This window comes from Strix aluco, chromosome 8 (assembly GCF_031877795.1).
Source record: "Strix aluco isolate bStrAlu1 chromosome 8, bStrAlu1.hap1, whole genome shotgun sequence".
Classification (NCBI taxonomy): domain Eukaryota; kingdom Metazoa; phylum Chordata; class Aves; order Strigiformes; family Strigidae; genus Strix; species Strix aluco.
This window is the reverse complement of record NC_133938.1, coordinates 12,334,553-12,353,110: the sequence shown is the minus strand read 5'-3', so window position 1 is coordinate 12,353,110 and position 18,558 is coordinate 12,334,553. Positions and strand designations below refer to the sequence as shown.

Here is an 18,558-nt window from a genome sequence, read left to right as displayed (position 1 = left end):
GACAGGGAAGAAGTGCATGGTTTTGCCTGAGCCGTTCTGTTCCTGCCTGCTCGGTATGTCTGAAGGATTCCATGGAGAGTGCAAGGTAGCCCTGGTACAGTGCTGCCAGCTCTCCTTGTCTGGGGTAAACATGATGTAGAGCTGCTGCATCTGCAGGAGCTGCCTCTGTGCCAGCAATGAATGGCAGGTAATAAAAACATTCTGCTTGGTCTGAGCTGACCTTCCGTGGAACCCTGCAGGTCTCTGCACCGTGCTCTCTCCATGGTTCACATTTCTGGGCATATGGTGCTGACATGTCTGCTGAGCTGATTTGCTGGGGTTCTGCATTGAACAAAGGTAGCAGAAACTTTTGCAGACTGGAAATGGCCCTCACAGAATGAGAGACCTGTTTGAATGAGGATGTGTCTGAGCTAATGAATTCTGTTACACCTGAGCTGGCCGTGTGCCTGGGCCCTGGAAGCAAGAAGTGAGTGCACGCATACCTGTTGCTTGTAACAGGAAGGATTTTTTCCTTTGTAGTACTCAGAACATGTATACTCAGGCCCCTCCTGGCCCCTCCTTGGTGCACAGGTACTCAAGGCAGAGCACACCCACCATTATGTCTGTTCTTCTTGCTTGCCAAGCAAGAGAGAAGTTGTGCCTGGGCTGACATTGTGTCTGCATCTATGCCAGGGTTTCTTCACAACATGGGTAAACCATCTGGGGGTAAAAAAAAATCAAAACAAATTGTTTGCATAGCTGTTATCCTAATAAAACAATCTTTCTTTTAGGCATGGGTTCACGTTAAAGCAAGGGCCGTACACGGCTGGTGCTTTTAAAAGAACAGAAAATAAAATTGATGGATGAATGGAGAAAAGCTGACAGTTATCAGGAACAACATGTGTTCCCCTGAAACACTGATCTTGGGTTGCTCTGTTCTTTGTTGTGTTCAGTGGAAATAGGTCCCAATCACGAGCTCTATCCCTCTCCCTTAAGAATATGCCTACCCCAGAGAAACTCGCTGCCCTGGGTGCCAGCTGTTTGCACTGCTGTCCAGTGGAGGGGTTCAGTGGCCAAGGTGCAGTATACCAGGTCTGCTGCTGATCAGATTTGCTACTAAATCAGGTAATGGTTTAGTATAAGTTGTTTAGAAGTTTAGCATCAGTGTGTACATCAAAACTGGTTTGGTAGCCTTTCTGCCACTGCTCTGTAGAACAGTTTGGTTTTTTTTTTTTTAATCTGCCCAGAAGCTACTGCATGAAGATAGAACATGTCAGTTATTGCCTAGATCATGGGGATACCAATCATGTTGTGCAAACACTGGTGCAGTCTCAGTGACTTGGGTCTTGAAGACTTGGCCTTGCTTTTATCCTTGCAAAACTTGCTTTCAGTCCTTGCCAGATCAGTATTCAGCCAGTGGCTGTGCACAAATCCTGTTACTTGAAACAGGAAGGAATTTTAATTTGTAGCAATTGTAATGTACTTGCACCCATTATTACCACTCAGTACATAGGTAAGTAAGGCAGATGGCAGACTATGTTCATCACCCTTTCAGTTTCTCGCTCTGAAGAAAGCATGCTTCATCAATTAACTTCACATAATGCACCTGCTCTCCTGGTGCCTCATTTTCTTTAGTCATAGTCTGGAGATGAACACTGCTTTGTGTTCTGCGTGTCACTATCTGTGATAGTAGTCTTTGCAGTGGTGATTTCAACTGACCCTCCATGTTGACCCAGCTGTGGTAAAAGATGCTGCCAGTGGTTCCTTATTGTCTTGTAGAAGGTTGCAGATCAGCCACAGCAGCATCTGCTGATCTTCAGACCTTGCCCCAAGAACATACAGAAGCTCCTTCTGAAGGAGGTCTTGTCCTTCCATCCTAGTGCCAGTGAGCAAGGTGCCAAATGTAAGTGCCCACCTCAGCAGTCGTGTTGTGTCCATCTTCTAGTAGAGTTCCAGCTCAGTCAAAAAGATCCAGTGCCTCTCACCTGCCCAAGCCATTAGCTTTTCATGTTACTGCTTGTGACTCCTGCTTCTGGCTTCTGATGAGGGAGACTAGATGAGCTGGCACTGAGGGCATCTGTGCCACCTTCATTCCTGCTGCGAGTCAACACTTGGCAGTGAAGTATTTTGTCTTTTATTGAGCTTCATTCAGCAGTTTTGAATGATAGCACTGTGATTTGTGCAACTTCCAAACCTTGGTGATGCCATGTGTTTTTGGACTGTGGGGCTTCTGAAGAGATATCTCCCATTTGGCCATTCATAATCTGTATGTGTATTCAGTACTGAATGTCCTATATTGTTGTTTGTTTTGTTTGTGTTTTCTCTCTGGATGATGGGAATGGGGACCATCCCCATCCCAAATGCTGCCCTATCCAGTCCTAAAGTAGTCACATTTCATTCCTGAGCATTCACTATGAAGGCATTACTAATTAGCTGGCAAGATGCAAAAACCAGAATTATTTGAGTGCGTTAGTCAACTGTATTCCTTTAATGTGCTTTTTAATATAGTATAACGGATGGCTTCCAAGTAGTGTGGGGTGTTAACTTGTGGGTGGTAGAACAAACCTGGCATAAGAAAAGCTTGGTAGATGGGAGGTTGCAGCCTTTGACATGCAATCCTTTGATCTCTTTTCTGAGAGTGTGGGAAAACAACCACAGTAACGTATACTGTCCAGTAAAAGTCAGTGTATGAGACAGGCCAAGGAGAGGACTGTGGCATGGTGCCATTAGAGGTCACAACAACCTACTGCTGTTGCAGCAGACTTAGGGAAATAGCATTCCTGTTGGAGAGGGAGCCTGCTGCCAGTGCGTCAAAAGAAATTCTTCAGATGAAGAAAAATTAAACAAAACCACTATTTTCTTAGTATGTTGCTTTTACCCTACAAATTGCCTCTTTCCTTACTCCACTCCAAAATATGATCTGAAAGTAATCACAGTTCCCAGCTTGTAATGGTTGGCAGGGGCTCTCGGTAATACCATGTCAAAAACTTCCCCAAATCTAAAAATAACTGTCAGAGTTTTCTGTTTATCACCTTTGTTTGTCTGCCTTGGGTGTCTCACCAGCTTGTTGTCAGGTTCAAAGCTGTTTGGCACATGGACTGCCTCAGGCTTCGGTGTTCATCCCACACCCTCATCCTATAGTTTCTGCAGAGGGATATAGAAAATAAGAACAGAGCTCTTTATTTGAAAGGGACTCCCCTAACTGTGCTGATTGCACTAAGTAGTGTCTATCAGGAAAACTATTTAAGTTCACTGTAAACAATCACTTGATGTCAGTCTTCTTAATGTTCCTCTGTCATTTTTAATCTTTTGTAAGGAAATGAGACTTATTTATTCCTTTTGACTGGTTATTTCCTAAGAACGTTTGAACTAGTTGACCGATACATTTAAGAAAAGGATACGATAGATATTTACAGTCTCCCAAGGAAAGTGGAAGGGGACTAATTGTTCACATTCTTTTCCAGTATATATGAAGGTCAGAGCAGCCATATTCAAAATCAGGAAAGGGAAGTGATTGAAAGTCCATGTGGATCTAGGAGGATTCTGAGCTCATGGAATAGAAAGCACCGAGGGTTGCCAGATACATAGAAGCATACCTGACACATGAAATTCCTGATTTGAAACTAATTAAATGGTAGAAGAAAATTTCACGGAAATATTATGTCTGTTTGCTTTTTTTCTTATGCTCCTCTTAGGCATCTGCTTAAGGCCACAGTTAAGAGTCAGCATTTGGAGACAGATGGACATTTTGTCGGACCCAGTACAGCCATTCTGAAGTTACTGGTGCATTTGTAAATCCAGACTAGCCAAAGCATTGCTGCTTCTTGGCCCTGGACGGGTCATGGTAAAGGAGTTTGGACCTTTATGGGGTAGAGACATGGAAAAATTAGGGGTAAAGGACAAAATCTAGAAGGAAGCAGACTCAAAAATTTCCATAGTCGATAGAATTATTTATGTGTAATCATTGTGCTTCTACAATTTAATGCATTTAATTTGTGTGTATGTCTATGCTTGCATAACATATCATCTGGTTGCCGCAGCATTCACTGGCTAGTGTAGGTATCAGTGTAGGGTGTGGTTCCATGAGCATTTCTTTAAGCAACTACGATGGTTTAATTGGATTCTGCCATGAATAAAGCCAGACTGAGGAACTGAACCTAAAGTAAAAGTAACCCAGGAAAATAAAGAGCATCAGTTTTAACCTGGCTCTGTTCCTGCAGCCGGTTCACTGCTCAGCTGCACAAAAGCTTGTCTAAAAGCAAGCATTGAGAGCAATACTGGCTTTTGAATGTCTGAAGTGTTTGTAAAACTGCAGTCTCGGGGAAGTGGGTACGAAACCACTGCCTTAAACTATACCATGTTTGTTCCCTGTCACGCTCTCTGTGCAAGGCATTTGCACACTGCATCAGAATTTGGTACATAACATGTCTTTGCAGCCGGTATGTGGAGGTCATTGTCCAGAGAAAATAGGAATATGCAAGTTAAAATGTTTATTCCTAATGTGAACCTTATTTCAGTTCCTCCAAGTAACTGCTTCAGATGCTTTACATCACTTTTTCATTTCCATTAGAAGTGAGAACTTGTTCCTAATGCCATCTTCCTTTCTCCCCAGATAATCTGATCAAAGCCATCCTGTCAGCAACCAAAGATTACCGTCTAACTCCAGCTCTTGACAGGTAAGATGAGACCTTTTAGAATAGAAGGAGTAGCAGTGATTATTTTCCACATGTCCTAAATAAATTTTGCTAGATATTTTTGCCAGAAATTATTGCCAATAAATTTGGCTGTGCTTTGGATATAGATCAGATGCTGGAAACCGAGTCCTCTTTCCAGTAAATCTGTAAACTCTGGAGACCTCTGTTAAGTCAAACATGAGTAGAAAAAAACATTTACCTTTTGACTATTTCCTAGTCTTTTGTTTCATGTGGTGTTACAATACACCCTCCTGACTCTTTTTCAAATAAGTAAATAGCAGGTTTTCAATAAACACATTCTCTTTTAGGCTTTCTGACAAAGCAACAGGATCACAAGAAACTCTTAGAAGGAAAGAAGGGACTGACTTGTTGTAACAATGTTTCACTAATACCTCACTCTTAAAGCAGGAATGTGTGATTGTGTTGGCCAAGCCTGTGCCAAGATGCAATAACAGTCTCTGGGGTTCTGTGGTATTTCAATTGATGCCTTTAAAAGAAGCTCCTTTGATTCTTCAGTCCTATTGTAGAGGTTGATTCTGAAACCCACTGGCATGTTTACAATCAGATTCCCAATGTTAGTCCTTTAGTCTTTCCTATCCTTACTTTTCTGTCATTCCTACCCTTTGCTCTGCAGTTTTGGTTTAGAGCCGCCTCCTGGATTAGAGGTCATTTCTTTCAGAAGCTGTCAGAGGTTTTTACTGGGACATGATCTCTTTTCAAAGTCCTGGTACTACTACTTTCCAAGCACCTGGGCTAACAACACAGTTCCTGATTTCTAAACACATTGTTTTTATTTCCTGGTCCAGCTGCCCTTCTGCTCACTTGTTCACGACAAAGTTCATAAGCTTTTCCAGCCTTTCCATAGATCACCACATCTCTCATGTTGATTGTAGAACTTGTCCTCGTGTAGTTAGAGTTGGGAGTTACTCTCTATGTAAAATCTTAGGTTTTAGCAGTCTGTGTGCTAATTTAGGTTGCTTTGAAGTTTGCCTTGCCTCACAGCAATGCCAGATAGGGTTACCCTTCAGAGTTTGGATTAATTTGAGAAATGATGTCCAGAAGGCAAAATCATTTTACAAATGACCTTAGAGATTTTGCACACAACTGAGTCTCACCCATCTGGGGTTTATCTCAGCCCTGGTTGGAGAGTTGAGATTTTAATCTGTTGAAAAATCCACGTATAGACTCTTTCAGAAGGTTGCTCATGGGAAATTAGTATTAATGACAGAAGGCAGGTGGAAGATTCTTGCAGTGAAGGTTAATGTAATTGTGACCCTTGCTGCTCACCTGTTTTTTGAGAAGTGGAATGTTTTGGGTTTTTTAAAAGTCATTCCTCAGGAGGCTGTGAAACATAGCCACTCTAGCATGAGCTTCTCACTTTGGTTTTATGTTCTTTATAATGGGTTTGGTGCAGAGATAGGAAAGACCTAACACTCAAGCCTTCATGAAACATATGCAAAATGCCTGAGATTTTTGTGATAAATGCAAAGCAGTGGATGTTGGTTGCGTAGTACATAAGCCTCACAGTCAAATACCTCCCAGAGCCCTTCCAAGTGAGCAGGTCTTAAGAAAGATAAAAATTTAAGCTGATGTGGGAGAAGGGGACAAGAAAGGCTTGGGATAACAAGCTGCAAAGTGAAAGCCTAAAGCAGTAGGTGGATGAAGTTGCAACAGAGAGGTTAGTGTGAGAGCTTGGGTACTGTAAGAGGTGTTAAGGCTACTGTGGTGCTGCTCTTGGAAACCTGCTTGGTGAGTAGGGCATAGATGAAGACGTAGATATGCTTCCAGAAATGTTCTTCAGCCATGACCGTCCATGAATTACAGTGCTGGCAGCAATGACTATCTGCCATTTTGGATTCCAGAAATGCTGATGGAACAGACTGATGAGGGAAGGTTAGGTACTTTCTCATCTTGTCTCAAGCTCAAAGCAGAGCCCAACAGTTCCTCTCTGTGGCAGCTCCAGTGTGCTGGGAGCAAGGCCTTGGGGATTGGCTCATTCCCTTACTGGTCAAGGAGAAAGTCCAGATCTCTCCCCTTTGCTCACCACCTTGGAGCAACTGGAGATGGCTTGACTTAAGGGACCTTTAAAGGTCCCTTCCAACCCAAAACATTCTATGATTCTATAATTGAGCTGAAAAAATACCTTATTGTGAAAGAGTTAGAGAAGAGACACAGCTAAAGTCTGTGTGGTACAAGGGGTCAGACTTAGGAAATCTTGTGAACCCTTCCATTTGTAGGTTCTCAGAAGTCTAGTGGACTGATTCTAGCAGTAGGGAAAAAGCTTCAGGCTCACATTCTCTTCAGGATGGAGTTTACACCAACATTTTCTCTGTTGGCAAAGCCAGTCTAACGTGTATTTGCTGCTGCTGCCTGCTCTCAGACGGTAGCTCCCTACCTTCTTGTGCTGCTGCTATTGTTTGAAGAGGGACTTTAAAGTGGGTCACTGAAACGATTCCAGTTTAAAAGTTTTTCTCTTAACCTGGGTCATTCCAGTGACCTCATTTACAGAGTTCTCCTCCCACTGAAGAGTTGCGCTGGCACGGCGCTGCAATGGCAGCACGAGAGGCAGAGGGCTAGGGGTGGGTGGGGAGGGTGAGCGCTGCCGAGCCTGTTGAAGCAAGTGTTCAGGTAACCATGCACTGAATGCAGCTTTCCCAGGGAAAGGGTGGGAGAGACAGAAGAGGTGAGGTCAGAGCAGTGCCTGAGAGCATAGGAAGGAAAGAGGGGATTAGAAATGTATGGTGGGGGATCTACACCAAGCCTTTGGTCTTGCCCCACCCAAGCTTGTCCATTTCTGTCCTTCTTCACAAAGCTGTCCCTTGAGATGTTACCTTCGCTTGCCTCCCATAAACTCTGGAAATGAACTTGTTTGGTTGGTTATCCCTGTGCCAAAAGGGCATCCTGAAGCACCTTTCCTGACACAATGTACCGACATGGTGCTAAAATGAGGCAAACTCGATCCTTCCGGGTATGCGTACACCTTTCATCATCCCAAAGCAGCTTTGCCAACTCGATCCAACTAATCCCTCCATTGTGAGTAGAGTTGTGTTAATAACTAGCAGCAGCTAAAGGGCATGTGAACAAATGCTGTAGTTCACACCTGTAACATAGTGAAAGTGATGCCGTGCTTTCTTAGTTTTCTTCATGACTCCTTATTATGGCACCTTTGTGTTGAACTGCATATAGTAACCTGCTTCTGCACCAGGGTAGGAGGTAGGTAAAGCTGCAGTTGTGTTTGTGAAGGTAGTTGCAACTCAGCTTTGAGCTTTTCTGGATAAGACTGGAGATCCAGGGGACTTTCTCTGGAATCGGTCTTCTCTTCCTTCAGAGCTGACACGTCTTTCTCCCTAATGCAGATATCAGTGGGCCTTGTCCTTGACACTTCAGCATTCTCTTTCCCTCTGGCTTTTCCAGGCTCATTTATATCATTGACATTTTCACCGCTTACTTTAGTGGCTCCTCCAGTAGCCTGTCCCTCATTCTGCAAATTGGTCAGGGCTTGGTTTCTAGTTCCATGGCTCTTCTGCTGGCTGGACTTCAGTGGATTTTTGGGTTAAATCTCTGTGGTGATGACCTGTAAATTTCCTTTGAAAAGACGTAAATATAAAAACTTGACCAACTCTTTTGTATTGCCTCCAGGTGGTAATGAAGGAAAACTGAGACTTTGAGCTTATAACTAACACAGTCTTTACTAATGCAGTATATAAACTAGTGAGGGAGAATTTGATAGAGCAGGAGAGGAGATGTGTGTGTCCCTCTGGCTCAGGTTGATAGCACCAGTTTAAGTAGCAGCAGCCAGATCAAACCAGAATATGCTAAGCTTCCCTAAGTACCAGTAACACTAAAGATGTATTTTTTAATTATTCTGTTATATTTCCTCAAAGCCTTTAGTTCCAAAGTTGCGTAAAGGAAGGCTTTGTGGTTTTTCTCCCCGACAAATCCCTAAAGCACTTTGATAAGAGAGGAAGAGGAAGTAGCAATTGCTACAACACATACATGTGTTTACAGTGCTATATTGTTCAAGAAGATCTGTGTGAATCCCGGTTTTGGTGTTGATGAACTCAACATCTGAGCATCTGTGTCAAGAGGCTGTACACCTGGTTGCAGCTCCCATCTTAGGGCTTTAGGGAAAGTCTGGTGTGGAAAGACCACGACCCTCCTTCATACCACCCTGGTAGCAAACTGGAACCTGGCCTGTGTCTGATGTGTTCAGTCCTTGAGCTCTTCTGGAAAAGAAATACAGCTTTGACATACTATGTAAACAAAGAAAGAAGTGTTTGCGCACTTCTTTGTGGAGAAACAATTGAGCTGTAACTGATGCTGCTTGCACGGTGTGTTTCTTCAGCCAGAAACTTGCCTGGAGCCAGCAGTGACACTGCAGGTTTCCCATGCTCGGGCACCATCAGTTGGTGCTGGCTGTGAAGGAGCCCAACTATGCTGGTCCCAAGTGTCCAAACTTCTGGTCGGGATGTGAGGTCAGGTGCCTAATGTCCCTGCCAAATGCTTCCCTTTCACAGTGCCATCAGGGTGGCCCTGCAATCTTCTCACTGTCCCACAGTGTGATTGCCAAAACTGGTGAGACCAAGCCAGGTCACCTTTCTGCCTGTCTGCCATACAGTCCTGGCTGCCCAAACTTGATGTACACGCCTGATGTGCAGAACCCAGGCAGAGTCCAAGACTCACCATATGTTCAGCATGTGCACCTGAGTACTGCCTTCTGAGTGTGCAACAGAAACTTCCAGCTTTGTGATGAGAGTGGGCAAAGTACTTTTGAAAGAAATTTAAGGAAAAGCTGCTAGAAGATCAAAGATTAGACCTTAGCATCAAAAAGATACTAATGCAAAATCTTATCTGTGGACTTAAGGAAAAAGGAGAACACATTTGAATATGTCAAGACCATGAGGGTGTAAGAGTGGTTCAGACATGAAACTGGGCAAAGGTGATTAACCTATCAGTTATGATAAGTAAAGACAGAACCATTCAGTTAAGTATTTGTTTCATTTTTGAGGGTAAAGAGAAAATGATGTTGTCCCTTTTACAGCAGCAATGAAATACTTTGTGTATTTTTATTACTAACTGTGAGGACAGTTAAATGACAATTATATGTCTTTTTAAATCAGTAAACACTGAAGAGTATTTAAAGAGTTAAAAATTAAAGAGTTAAAAAGTTTTAAAAGCGTTAAAAAATTCAAGAGTTAAATAACTCTTTTTGTTATTACTGTTTGCTTATTAACCCTCCCTTGAATGGTAGATAAAAGAGCAAATGTTGTGCCATTCCTAGAGAAGTATGGGAGGTGACAGAGAGGTGGCTGTAAGTTGATTAGCTTGGTTTTGCAGGAAAAATCCTGGAAAGTTAGATATGAGCTAGAATGGCAGCTTAATTGATGCGAGCTATCTTGGGTTTTGTGGAAATGAAATCTTGTCATGTAGAGGGTATCTTTTTTTAGATGAACTAGAAGCTTTATTGATAAAGGTAACCTTTTAAAGAAAGGCATTATTTGTCTCAGTCAATTATATTCTGATTCTACTCAACACTGTTGTAGACATATCCTTTTTAGGAATGGGATATGTCACACAGCTTTAAAAAGTTACTGTCAGAGTTGAGAATTAATCCTTTAGTGACACTTCTAGTGTAATCCTGCTGGCAGGTGTTCGCAGTGGTTAAAACCAATCTGGAGGAAATGTAAAATTACACTAGGAAAATTTGCCAGAGCCAAAGACTGGGAAAGTAAGGAGTAGGAGGGCTGGGTTGGTCTAGACCTTGTTGTAGGGCCCTTCTCTGAATAGTCCTTTACTGGAACCAAATCAAAAGTCAGGCATCTCAGAGGTGACAAGATCATGCTTACAACATGAGGATTATATTCTGCAAAGCAGTGACTATAAAAAGAGCACTGGAATGATGTATATAAAATCTCTGTGTAAAAGGGACCCTGCTTTGAGCAGCATTAGCTCCGCATGCTGGTCTTCTAGAGTCAGTGCTTCAGAGATCTGGGGAGAAGTTGAAAATGGTTCAAAGAGATACTGCAAATATGACTCAAGATCTAGGAGAGCTGCCATACTGTAAGAGATGTGATGAGCTCGCTCCAGTTTGTATGATCAAGAGAAAATTAAGAATGGGTTTTGATCAGTCTACCAGTACTGTGTGGGAACAGGGCCACGAAAAGGAGGCTGGTGGAACTGTGGGTCATGCTCACCAGTCTGACTGTGACTGATTATCCACCTTAAAACATGTTTACACACAGTTGTTAGTAAGTGGATCACATGTAGATGTGGAAGGGACTGCTGACAGTAGATGGTGCTTTAATTTAGCAGAAAAGGGAAGAATGCGATTAAGTGGTTTGAGGCTGAAACAAACACATCTGTATTCAAACTTGGTAAGAGCTAGCATCCTAACAGTGAGTGGGAAATGGATAGAGGGGAGTATCTATAGCTTGCAGCCTTTGGATTTCAGCATGGTATTCTTCTTCAAAACATAAAATTAAGAAAAGTCATGGCTCAGAGGCAACTGGTTAGAGAAATTACAGAATTTCACCCAGCAGGCTGTTGTTTAGGGGGTCAAACTTTCTTATCATAATGATCAAAAGAGCATATATGCATCTGAAATTTCACTTGGCCAGAACTGAATTATGTCTTTTTTCCCTCCTGCAGCACCTTTTTCTTAAAGGTTTTGACAAAGCTGTTACCGTCTTTGTCACTCAGTTGGGTGTATGTGGAGCTGACTCCCTTCCCTGAACCAGATCTTGCCTCTGCTTTCTCCTTCTTGTGAGAACTGTATTTTATTTCTGTGCCATTGTCTATAAAGTTCTTTCTCTATTGTGATTTGTTGACCACAAACATCCACACTTCTTTGGCCCTTAGGGACATGAGCACTGGGCTAATATGTCCATCTTCTTGAGGAGGCTATTTCTTTTGAAAGGGATGGGATCTGCAGTGAAACTTTATCTGGGCTGGGGGAGCTGTTCATGAGTGATTCTTGGTGCTGTTAATTCTGTGCATATCTCCAGCTAATGTCTCTGTCAGCAGGGTAACCCTCCGTGGTTTAGCTGAGTCTTTAAGTGCGCTCCAGCCCTGCTCTGCAAAGACAGACCCCACATAAGTAGAGCTTTCCTCACGCTGGCTCTTTAGACTGATCACAGTGAGGACAGCCTTAGAAGAGACAAGTCGGCTGTGCCTGGGACTAAGAAGGCCTCCTAGCTCAGAGATCTGCTCCAAACAACTGATTGCCTTGGACCCTTTCCGAAAAAGGCTCTGCAGACACGTATTCCTTCAGTGAACTACCAGAGATGGAGGCACATTGCCAGAAGAGCCAGCTGCGTTTGGGATTAGATGGCTGGAAAGAAGTCCTCTCTCTGTCTTCAAAACGAAATCACTTTTAAACATCTGCTGCAGGGTTCTCGTGACTTGCAGTTCCACAAGAAACTGTTCTCTTCCTTCTCTTTCCTGTTTCTTTGTTAATCAAGGTTATTTTCCTTCCCCTTCCTCACCCATTGTGTCTCCATATATGTTTCCTACTGGACAGGAGTGGGGGAACGATCCTTTTTCTATCCATTTAGTGTTTTTCTGTCTTATGAGGTCTTATGATAACTGCAGCAATTTTGTACTCAGCAAGGTGAGCACACTCCAGATAACCTGGCAAGATCTGCCTGCACTCAGAAAATTACTTGGAGAGAGGACTTCCTCACTAAGCCTTTGGTTTATTGTTATTTCAGTGCTAAATGAATAATGAGAAGGTTTAAGTAAACGGATGGGTTTGATTCAAGCCCATCATACCAGGGGTGTGGGAGGAGAGGAGCTGCTTGTCCTGACAGCTCATCTCATTAGGCCACACGTGGTATGAGGTGTTGAAAGCAGTTTATCACGTGTAATGCCTGGGCATGATGGGGTGAGCTGGGGATCAAGTGTATCTCTGCTCTCCCCTTAATTCTTAATATTCCAAAAGGTTTCCTGTAGTTCTCAGGTGCAAACTAAATATGTGCAGCTTGGTGTGTTTGAAGCTATGTTACAAAAATTACCTCTTTCCTCTGTTTCTTTCACAGTCTCAGCTGCCGGCGATGTATTATTGTGGGAAACGGTGGAGTACTTGCAAATAAGTCATTGGGGTTAAAAATTGATGACTATGATGTTGTTGTCAGGTGAGTCTTTGACATCACAGTTTTCTTGTCATATATTCAGTTTCTGTATCACTTCATATGCTATGCAGGCAAACATTAAAACTACAATAGTGACAATATCCATTTGTGTGGAAGCATTAACCAATATGGAGGGGAGAAGAAAACCAAGAGCATATAAACATTTGTTATAAATGGTGATTGCATCAAAGGGTGAAGGCACTCCTCACGCATTCCATTTTCCAGTGCTGTTTGGGAATGTGGTCTCTCGTGTGATGCCACTTGAACCTTCTCTTCATAGCTCCTTTCTAAGCTGCTGCTTTTGTGATGCCCTTAGGTGGTGAAGCAGTAAAACACTGTTAGATCTGCTCCCAGATATATCCCCTAGGTAGCTCATGGAAGTATTATTGTTCATACATGTGTAGTATTCCCTGGGACCTACACTTCACAGTTAGGATGGGAAGAACTAAGAATGGTGCAGCATGGGGCCTTAGGAGGCAGTAAGCCTCCATGAGTTAGGACTCAGTAATGATTAAACAGCCATAGGTGCACCCTAGAAACTGCGAATGCTTTACCTCTGTTTCATTGCGGATCGTGATGTTGAATCAGGGAGCAGAAGCAGAGTGGTACAGGAGTGGAAAGGACCACAAAGCTAGGACTTCTTGGTTTTGCTGATGACCCAGATCATCACCAATGATTGAAAAACGTGTTGATATGTGAAATCACAGGTCTAGTTGTAACTCTTAGTAATAAATCTGTCAAGTCAGGGAGGTGTTCTGGGTGACTGGAGATTAACAAACATAATACCTGTACTAATGGAGAGTGAGAGAGAGATTGTGTGTAGGAGGGAGGGGGGACATGCTCTAGGGAGCTACAGACTCATTAGTCTGACTTGAAAAAAATGCAGAGCTTTATAGCAGGTTCTGAATTGTGAGTTGCAAAATATTACAATGGTAAATAGGAAAAGTGGGATAAACCACAGTATAAGTTTATAAAAGCTGGTTTAGCGTAGTCTAAGTTAGTAATTTTTTTCTTTAGAGAGATAACTGATTTTGTACTAAAGGGAATGTAGCTGATACCATCTCTCTGAACTTTAGTCAACCATGAGATGTGGTGGCAAATAGCAAGTTCTTAGCTAAGGTGGAAAAAAAGGGATTAGTAAAAGAATTTAAGGCACAGTGAAGGTATCACTTAGCATGGTCTCCTTTCTCTCCCATGTACTAGTAATGAGCACATGAGGAAAGAATAGAACATACACAGAGTAATAAATACCCTCTAACTTGGGACAAAAAGGCGAAGAAGATCCCTTTCAGTCTTTTGTTCCTGCTTCCCCAGCAGTTCTCTGGACACAGGGATGACTGTTCAGAACAGGATAAAACTTTTACAGCCCTTCTAGTTCATCCCACTATCAGTTGTTAGCAAAGAGCTCTTAGTACTCTAGTGCAAGTCATAGTCTGGTGACTTGCAGTTATTTGAGCTGAATTAAAATTCAGTTATAGCCTTTTCTTGGGCTCAGACTGTTCAAAAAGTAGCAAGAGAACAGTTTCAATCCATCTGGACTAAGCCACCCACTAACATTTACATCAGAAAGTCCACTATTTAATTTCCAAATGAAAAGTTCAACCTTTTCTCTCCACATCAGTAAATCTAAGTCAGTTTGCAAGCTGAGAGGATAAGAGGGCAGCTAAACACCTGTGCTGTTTGTGGAACGGATAAAGGAGAGAAAAGTCAACTATAAAGGTTAAATGAAGCCAGGTGCTTGGATGTGGGACTGAGGAGGTGAGAGAAGACTTCTTAAATATATCCAACTGCTTCCTTTACTCTTGTGGAAGCTGCGGAAACCCCTGTGTTATAGCATCCTTTTTCATGGGTTGCAAAACTCCTTTGAAGGATCAGATTTGGGACATAGGAGGTGAATTTTAAGGGGGAAAATGTGGTACATTTGTGGACAAAGGAGTGATCCAACAGTACATGGAATTTTTTGATGCCTCATGTTACCATGTGAGGATCACTAATTGCACCAAGAAATTTTGATCTTGTGGTGAAGAGAGTCAGATCAGTTTTGTCAGTTCTAAACCAGCTTGGACTGAGTTAGTTACTGTTTTCCTTTAACTGGGTATTACCAGATTTCAGTGCAGACGTTATTCCCAGCTGTCACACTGTTTACCTGTCAGGAGCTTCTTGCAGCAGTCAGTCATAGGTGCTCTGAAATGCCTCCTTAGAATAGATTGTAGACAGGGGCAAAACAAGCGTGTATCAGAAATTCCTGGTTAGATGAGATAGGGATTCACCTGATTATTGATACTTTAGTGATATTTGAGAGGATCTTCATGGTGCCAAGATGAGGAGTTAATGTCTCTAAGATCGCTGTGTTGTTGGTGGACACAGACAGAAAAACTCTGAAAATTCTTATGGAGAAAGTTGCCAGACCATGGGCAGTACGAGGAGGCCTGGCACCCTAACTGAGTTTTTCTAAGAGTTAGCTGTGTTTATAACCACCAGCATGTCCTGCCTGAGAAAGGGTTCAAGCTGCGTAGTACGCACCTTCATGAACACAGACTGTGGCTGCCAGAACTTTTCCTGCTCCGTTGCCTGTGCTGCCCCTGGGGCAGTGACCGTGGGGCTGACAGTGCTGGCTGGTTAGCAGGACTCCATCACTATGACTCTGTCAGCAACTCACACTCTGGCCCTTTGCTGGAGACTGGAGTTCATTTTACTTGGGGAAATGGTTTGTTTTGTTTCCTGTCTAGATACAAAGTAGGGGTCCCAAGTTTTGGGAGCTTTAACAAGGTAAGCAGCAAAACAGTGAACCCAGCAGCTGGGGGTGGGGAAAATCCATCTGAAGAGTTACACTTTAGAGCTATACGTTTTAAATGACTGCAGACACTAACCTTCCCCTCAGCTTCAAGAAGACAGATGAAAATATGTATAACTAGCTTTCTTTACATAGTACTTTGTTGTATTTGTCTGTTACCTTTAGAGCCACATGCTTTTACATCATGTAGGGTTATCTACCCCAAGGAGACACAATGCCTTGAAGTTTAAATAATGCCCATAGCAAAAGTGAGTGATGTGTGAACACACTGTCAGCAACAGAGGAAAAAGCAAGGGATCGGACTGGCTGGGAGCACTGTTTTTGCAGGCATTCAGGTCTAAATACCTCAAAGTCAAGGTACAAAACAAGGATTTATAAACCACAAAAAAAGGCTTCATCTCCTGTATAAATTGTGGTGGTGCCGATTCTTAAGTTATTTTCCCTTTAATATTTTCTTCCTAGTGATGAAGTAAGTATTTTTATTAAAAATACAGAGGAATTTATTGTCCTTAATTCTGAATAGAATTTCAGATGGTATACAGGGATTTTTTTTCTACTAAAAGGTTTCCCACCTAAAATGCTTACCCGGGCTGAAAAAGACAAATCCAGATCCTCATTAACATTCCTACACGGCAAAATTTGCAGTCCATAAGCACTTTCCAGTATATTGAACTACCCCAAGTCAAGAAGGCTGCAATAATTCAAGCAGGCAATGCTGTTCCATCAGGGGCTGCTGTTTGATGTCAGCAAGATTTGTATTCCAAGTTACTTGAAATTTCCTCAGCTTTGGGTTTCTACTTTTGAATAGAAGTTCTGAATAACTTTAATGTCATGAAAGTAATCATTGCTGTTAATGCCAGAGCAGTTGGGTTTTTGAAGGGAAAAAACTTTGTCTCTGAAGGGTGTTTTAAGAAAAGCACAGCTAAATACATAGCATTCCCTTAAAAACCGGCATGCCCAAGAGCAAAGTTGTGTGTCTGCTTGAGTGTTTTCAGAGTGGGATGGACTTCCACAGCAGAAACTCCTCTGAGTCAGTGAGACTGCTGCGCTGTTGAGCCTTACCCCAGCTGTGCAGCCCAACCTCTTCCTCTGCACTGGCATTGCAGGACAGCCCGCCTCTGGATGGGCCAGTTTGGGGAATTAAACCAGGTGGAGATTGTTTCTTTGGGTTTTTTTAAATTTTTAGCTGACTTAGTTCCCTAAACAATCTCACTGCAGGTAAGATTAGCAGTGTAAGCTCTGTACTGGGGTTGGAGCGTGAGACCAGTTTCAGTTCACTTAAACTGCCATGAAGCTGCATCCTATGTTTCAGCACAGTCTTGCAGAATCCAAGTAAGATATCCCAGGAGCAATGGGATGTTAAAATATTAATGTTTAGTTTGTAACTCTAAATTTGCAAGGACAATCATTTTCAGTTTCATTTTCTAAAGCTTCCAACCCAATTTAAATCACAAGAGTGGATACGCAGAAATGGTTTGCATTATATTCACTGAAATCATTTAAATAGCTTCTAATTAAACTGTTGTCCCTTGGTATAAAGCTTCATAAATGTTTGTGATGAAGAACTGCAAGAGTTAATGTTTGCTGCTGTAACAGCTGCGTACAGGGAGCTGGTGCCCAGTACTGTATCATCAATATACAGGAGTGTAAGTGGGAATCCATGACAGTGTTTTCTCTGGTTGCCCTGCAGGCTGAACTCAGCTCCAGTGAAGGGCTTTGAAAAAGATGTGGGTGGCAAGACAACTCTCCGGATCACATATCCTGAAGGTGCAATCCAGAAAATGGAGCAGTATGAGAAGGATTCCCTGTTTGTTCTGGCAGGATTCAAATGGCAGGATTTCAAGTGGCTGAAATACATTGTTTACAAAGAGAAAGTGGTAAGAACTGTCAGCTGATGTTGTGAAGGTCACCTAATTAGAAACGGTAGGCAAACATGGTATCACAGTCATATTTGCCATGTTTTGGTCTGAGGAGAGTTCCTCTGTGTGTCCTGCTGCATGTAAGTGAAGGCTTTTTTTACCTCCATGGACTTCAGCTTTAGTTACACAGGTTTTACAAAGACATCGCTCTGTAACCTGACCTTGCATCACAGATGAGGCTTTCTGTTCAAGATTATGTTAGTGTGTACTATGAATAATAATTTTTCTTTATTTTAAAGAGTATATAAAAGGACCAGCTTTTGCCTGGATTTTATGGACTCTTAAGACTTCAGAGCAGAGGAAGGAAAAATGCAATGGCAAGGGGAAGAAATGGGAGTTTGGGGATAAGGATGTGATGGCTCAGGAGGGGAGGAAGGGACAGCAGCAGCGCAACTTCTTGAAAGGGCTACATACAGTCCACAGACTTAATGTGACTTCCTGAATAGCACAAGTCATTGTATTTTGCTCAGTTATTGCTGTACTGAGATTCATGATTTGTGTTTGGCTAAAGTATCACCCAGAAGGACAGTATCAAGTCTAATTTTAAAACACTGAAATGGTGAATCCACTGCTTTCCCCATGTAAATATTTTGTCCCAATCAGTTGCATTAGTGCCTTTCTGAAGTACCATGGATCTGTTACTAGTCAGGAATGTTCTCTGTAATTCCCCCAATCCTAAATGGAATCAGGTTGTAATCAATGACTTCTCTTTCAGTGAATGGTTTGTCTTTATCTCTTGACATGGAATCCAGAATAAATGCCCTCTATTTGGGTATGGTTCTTGTTTTACAAATCTTATGTATCTGTTTTCAAATGTTCTTAACGATTTTTCAACAAATAACCAGACAAATGGATTAATGTTGAGAGGATGGGATGTTATATTGTGTGTTTAGAGACACGAAGAGGAGGTTGGCAGCTCACCATATACAGAATGGAACAGTCTGGGAATATAGTTGTATAGGGTTGTTACACAGGTGGCCTTAAGGGCTCATACTTTGCTCTTGTTTCACACTGTCACCAACTTCCAAATATTTTCCTAGTAC

The 18,558-nt window shown here is 42.4% G+C and overlaps 1 protein-coding gene across 10 annotated transcripts in view; it reads left to right on the top strand.

Annotated features, from left to right (window-relative positions):
• The window catches only part of ST3GAL3 (ST3 beta-galactoside alpha-2,3-sialyltransferase 3), a 202,714-nt gene that overhangs the window by 136,732 nt on the left and 47,424 nt on the right, over positions 1 to 18,558 (top strand). For all 10 annotated transcript variants that reach the window (XR_012624126.1, XM_074832220.1, XM_074832228.1 and 7 more), the window contains 3 exons: positions 4,592 to 4,655; positions 12,710 to 12,805; positions 17,287 to 17,473. Coding sequence is in view for 9 of the 10 variants with exons in the window: in XM_074832220.1 (XP_074688321.1) it covers positions 4,592 to 4,655; positions 12,710 to 12,805; positions 17,287 to 17,473 (347 nt within the window). In the remaining variant the exon portion in view is untranslated. The remainder of the gene's footprint in view (positions 1 to 4,591; positions 4,656 to 12,709; positions 12,806 to 17,286; positions 17,474 to 18,558) is intronic.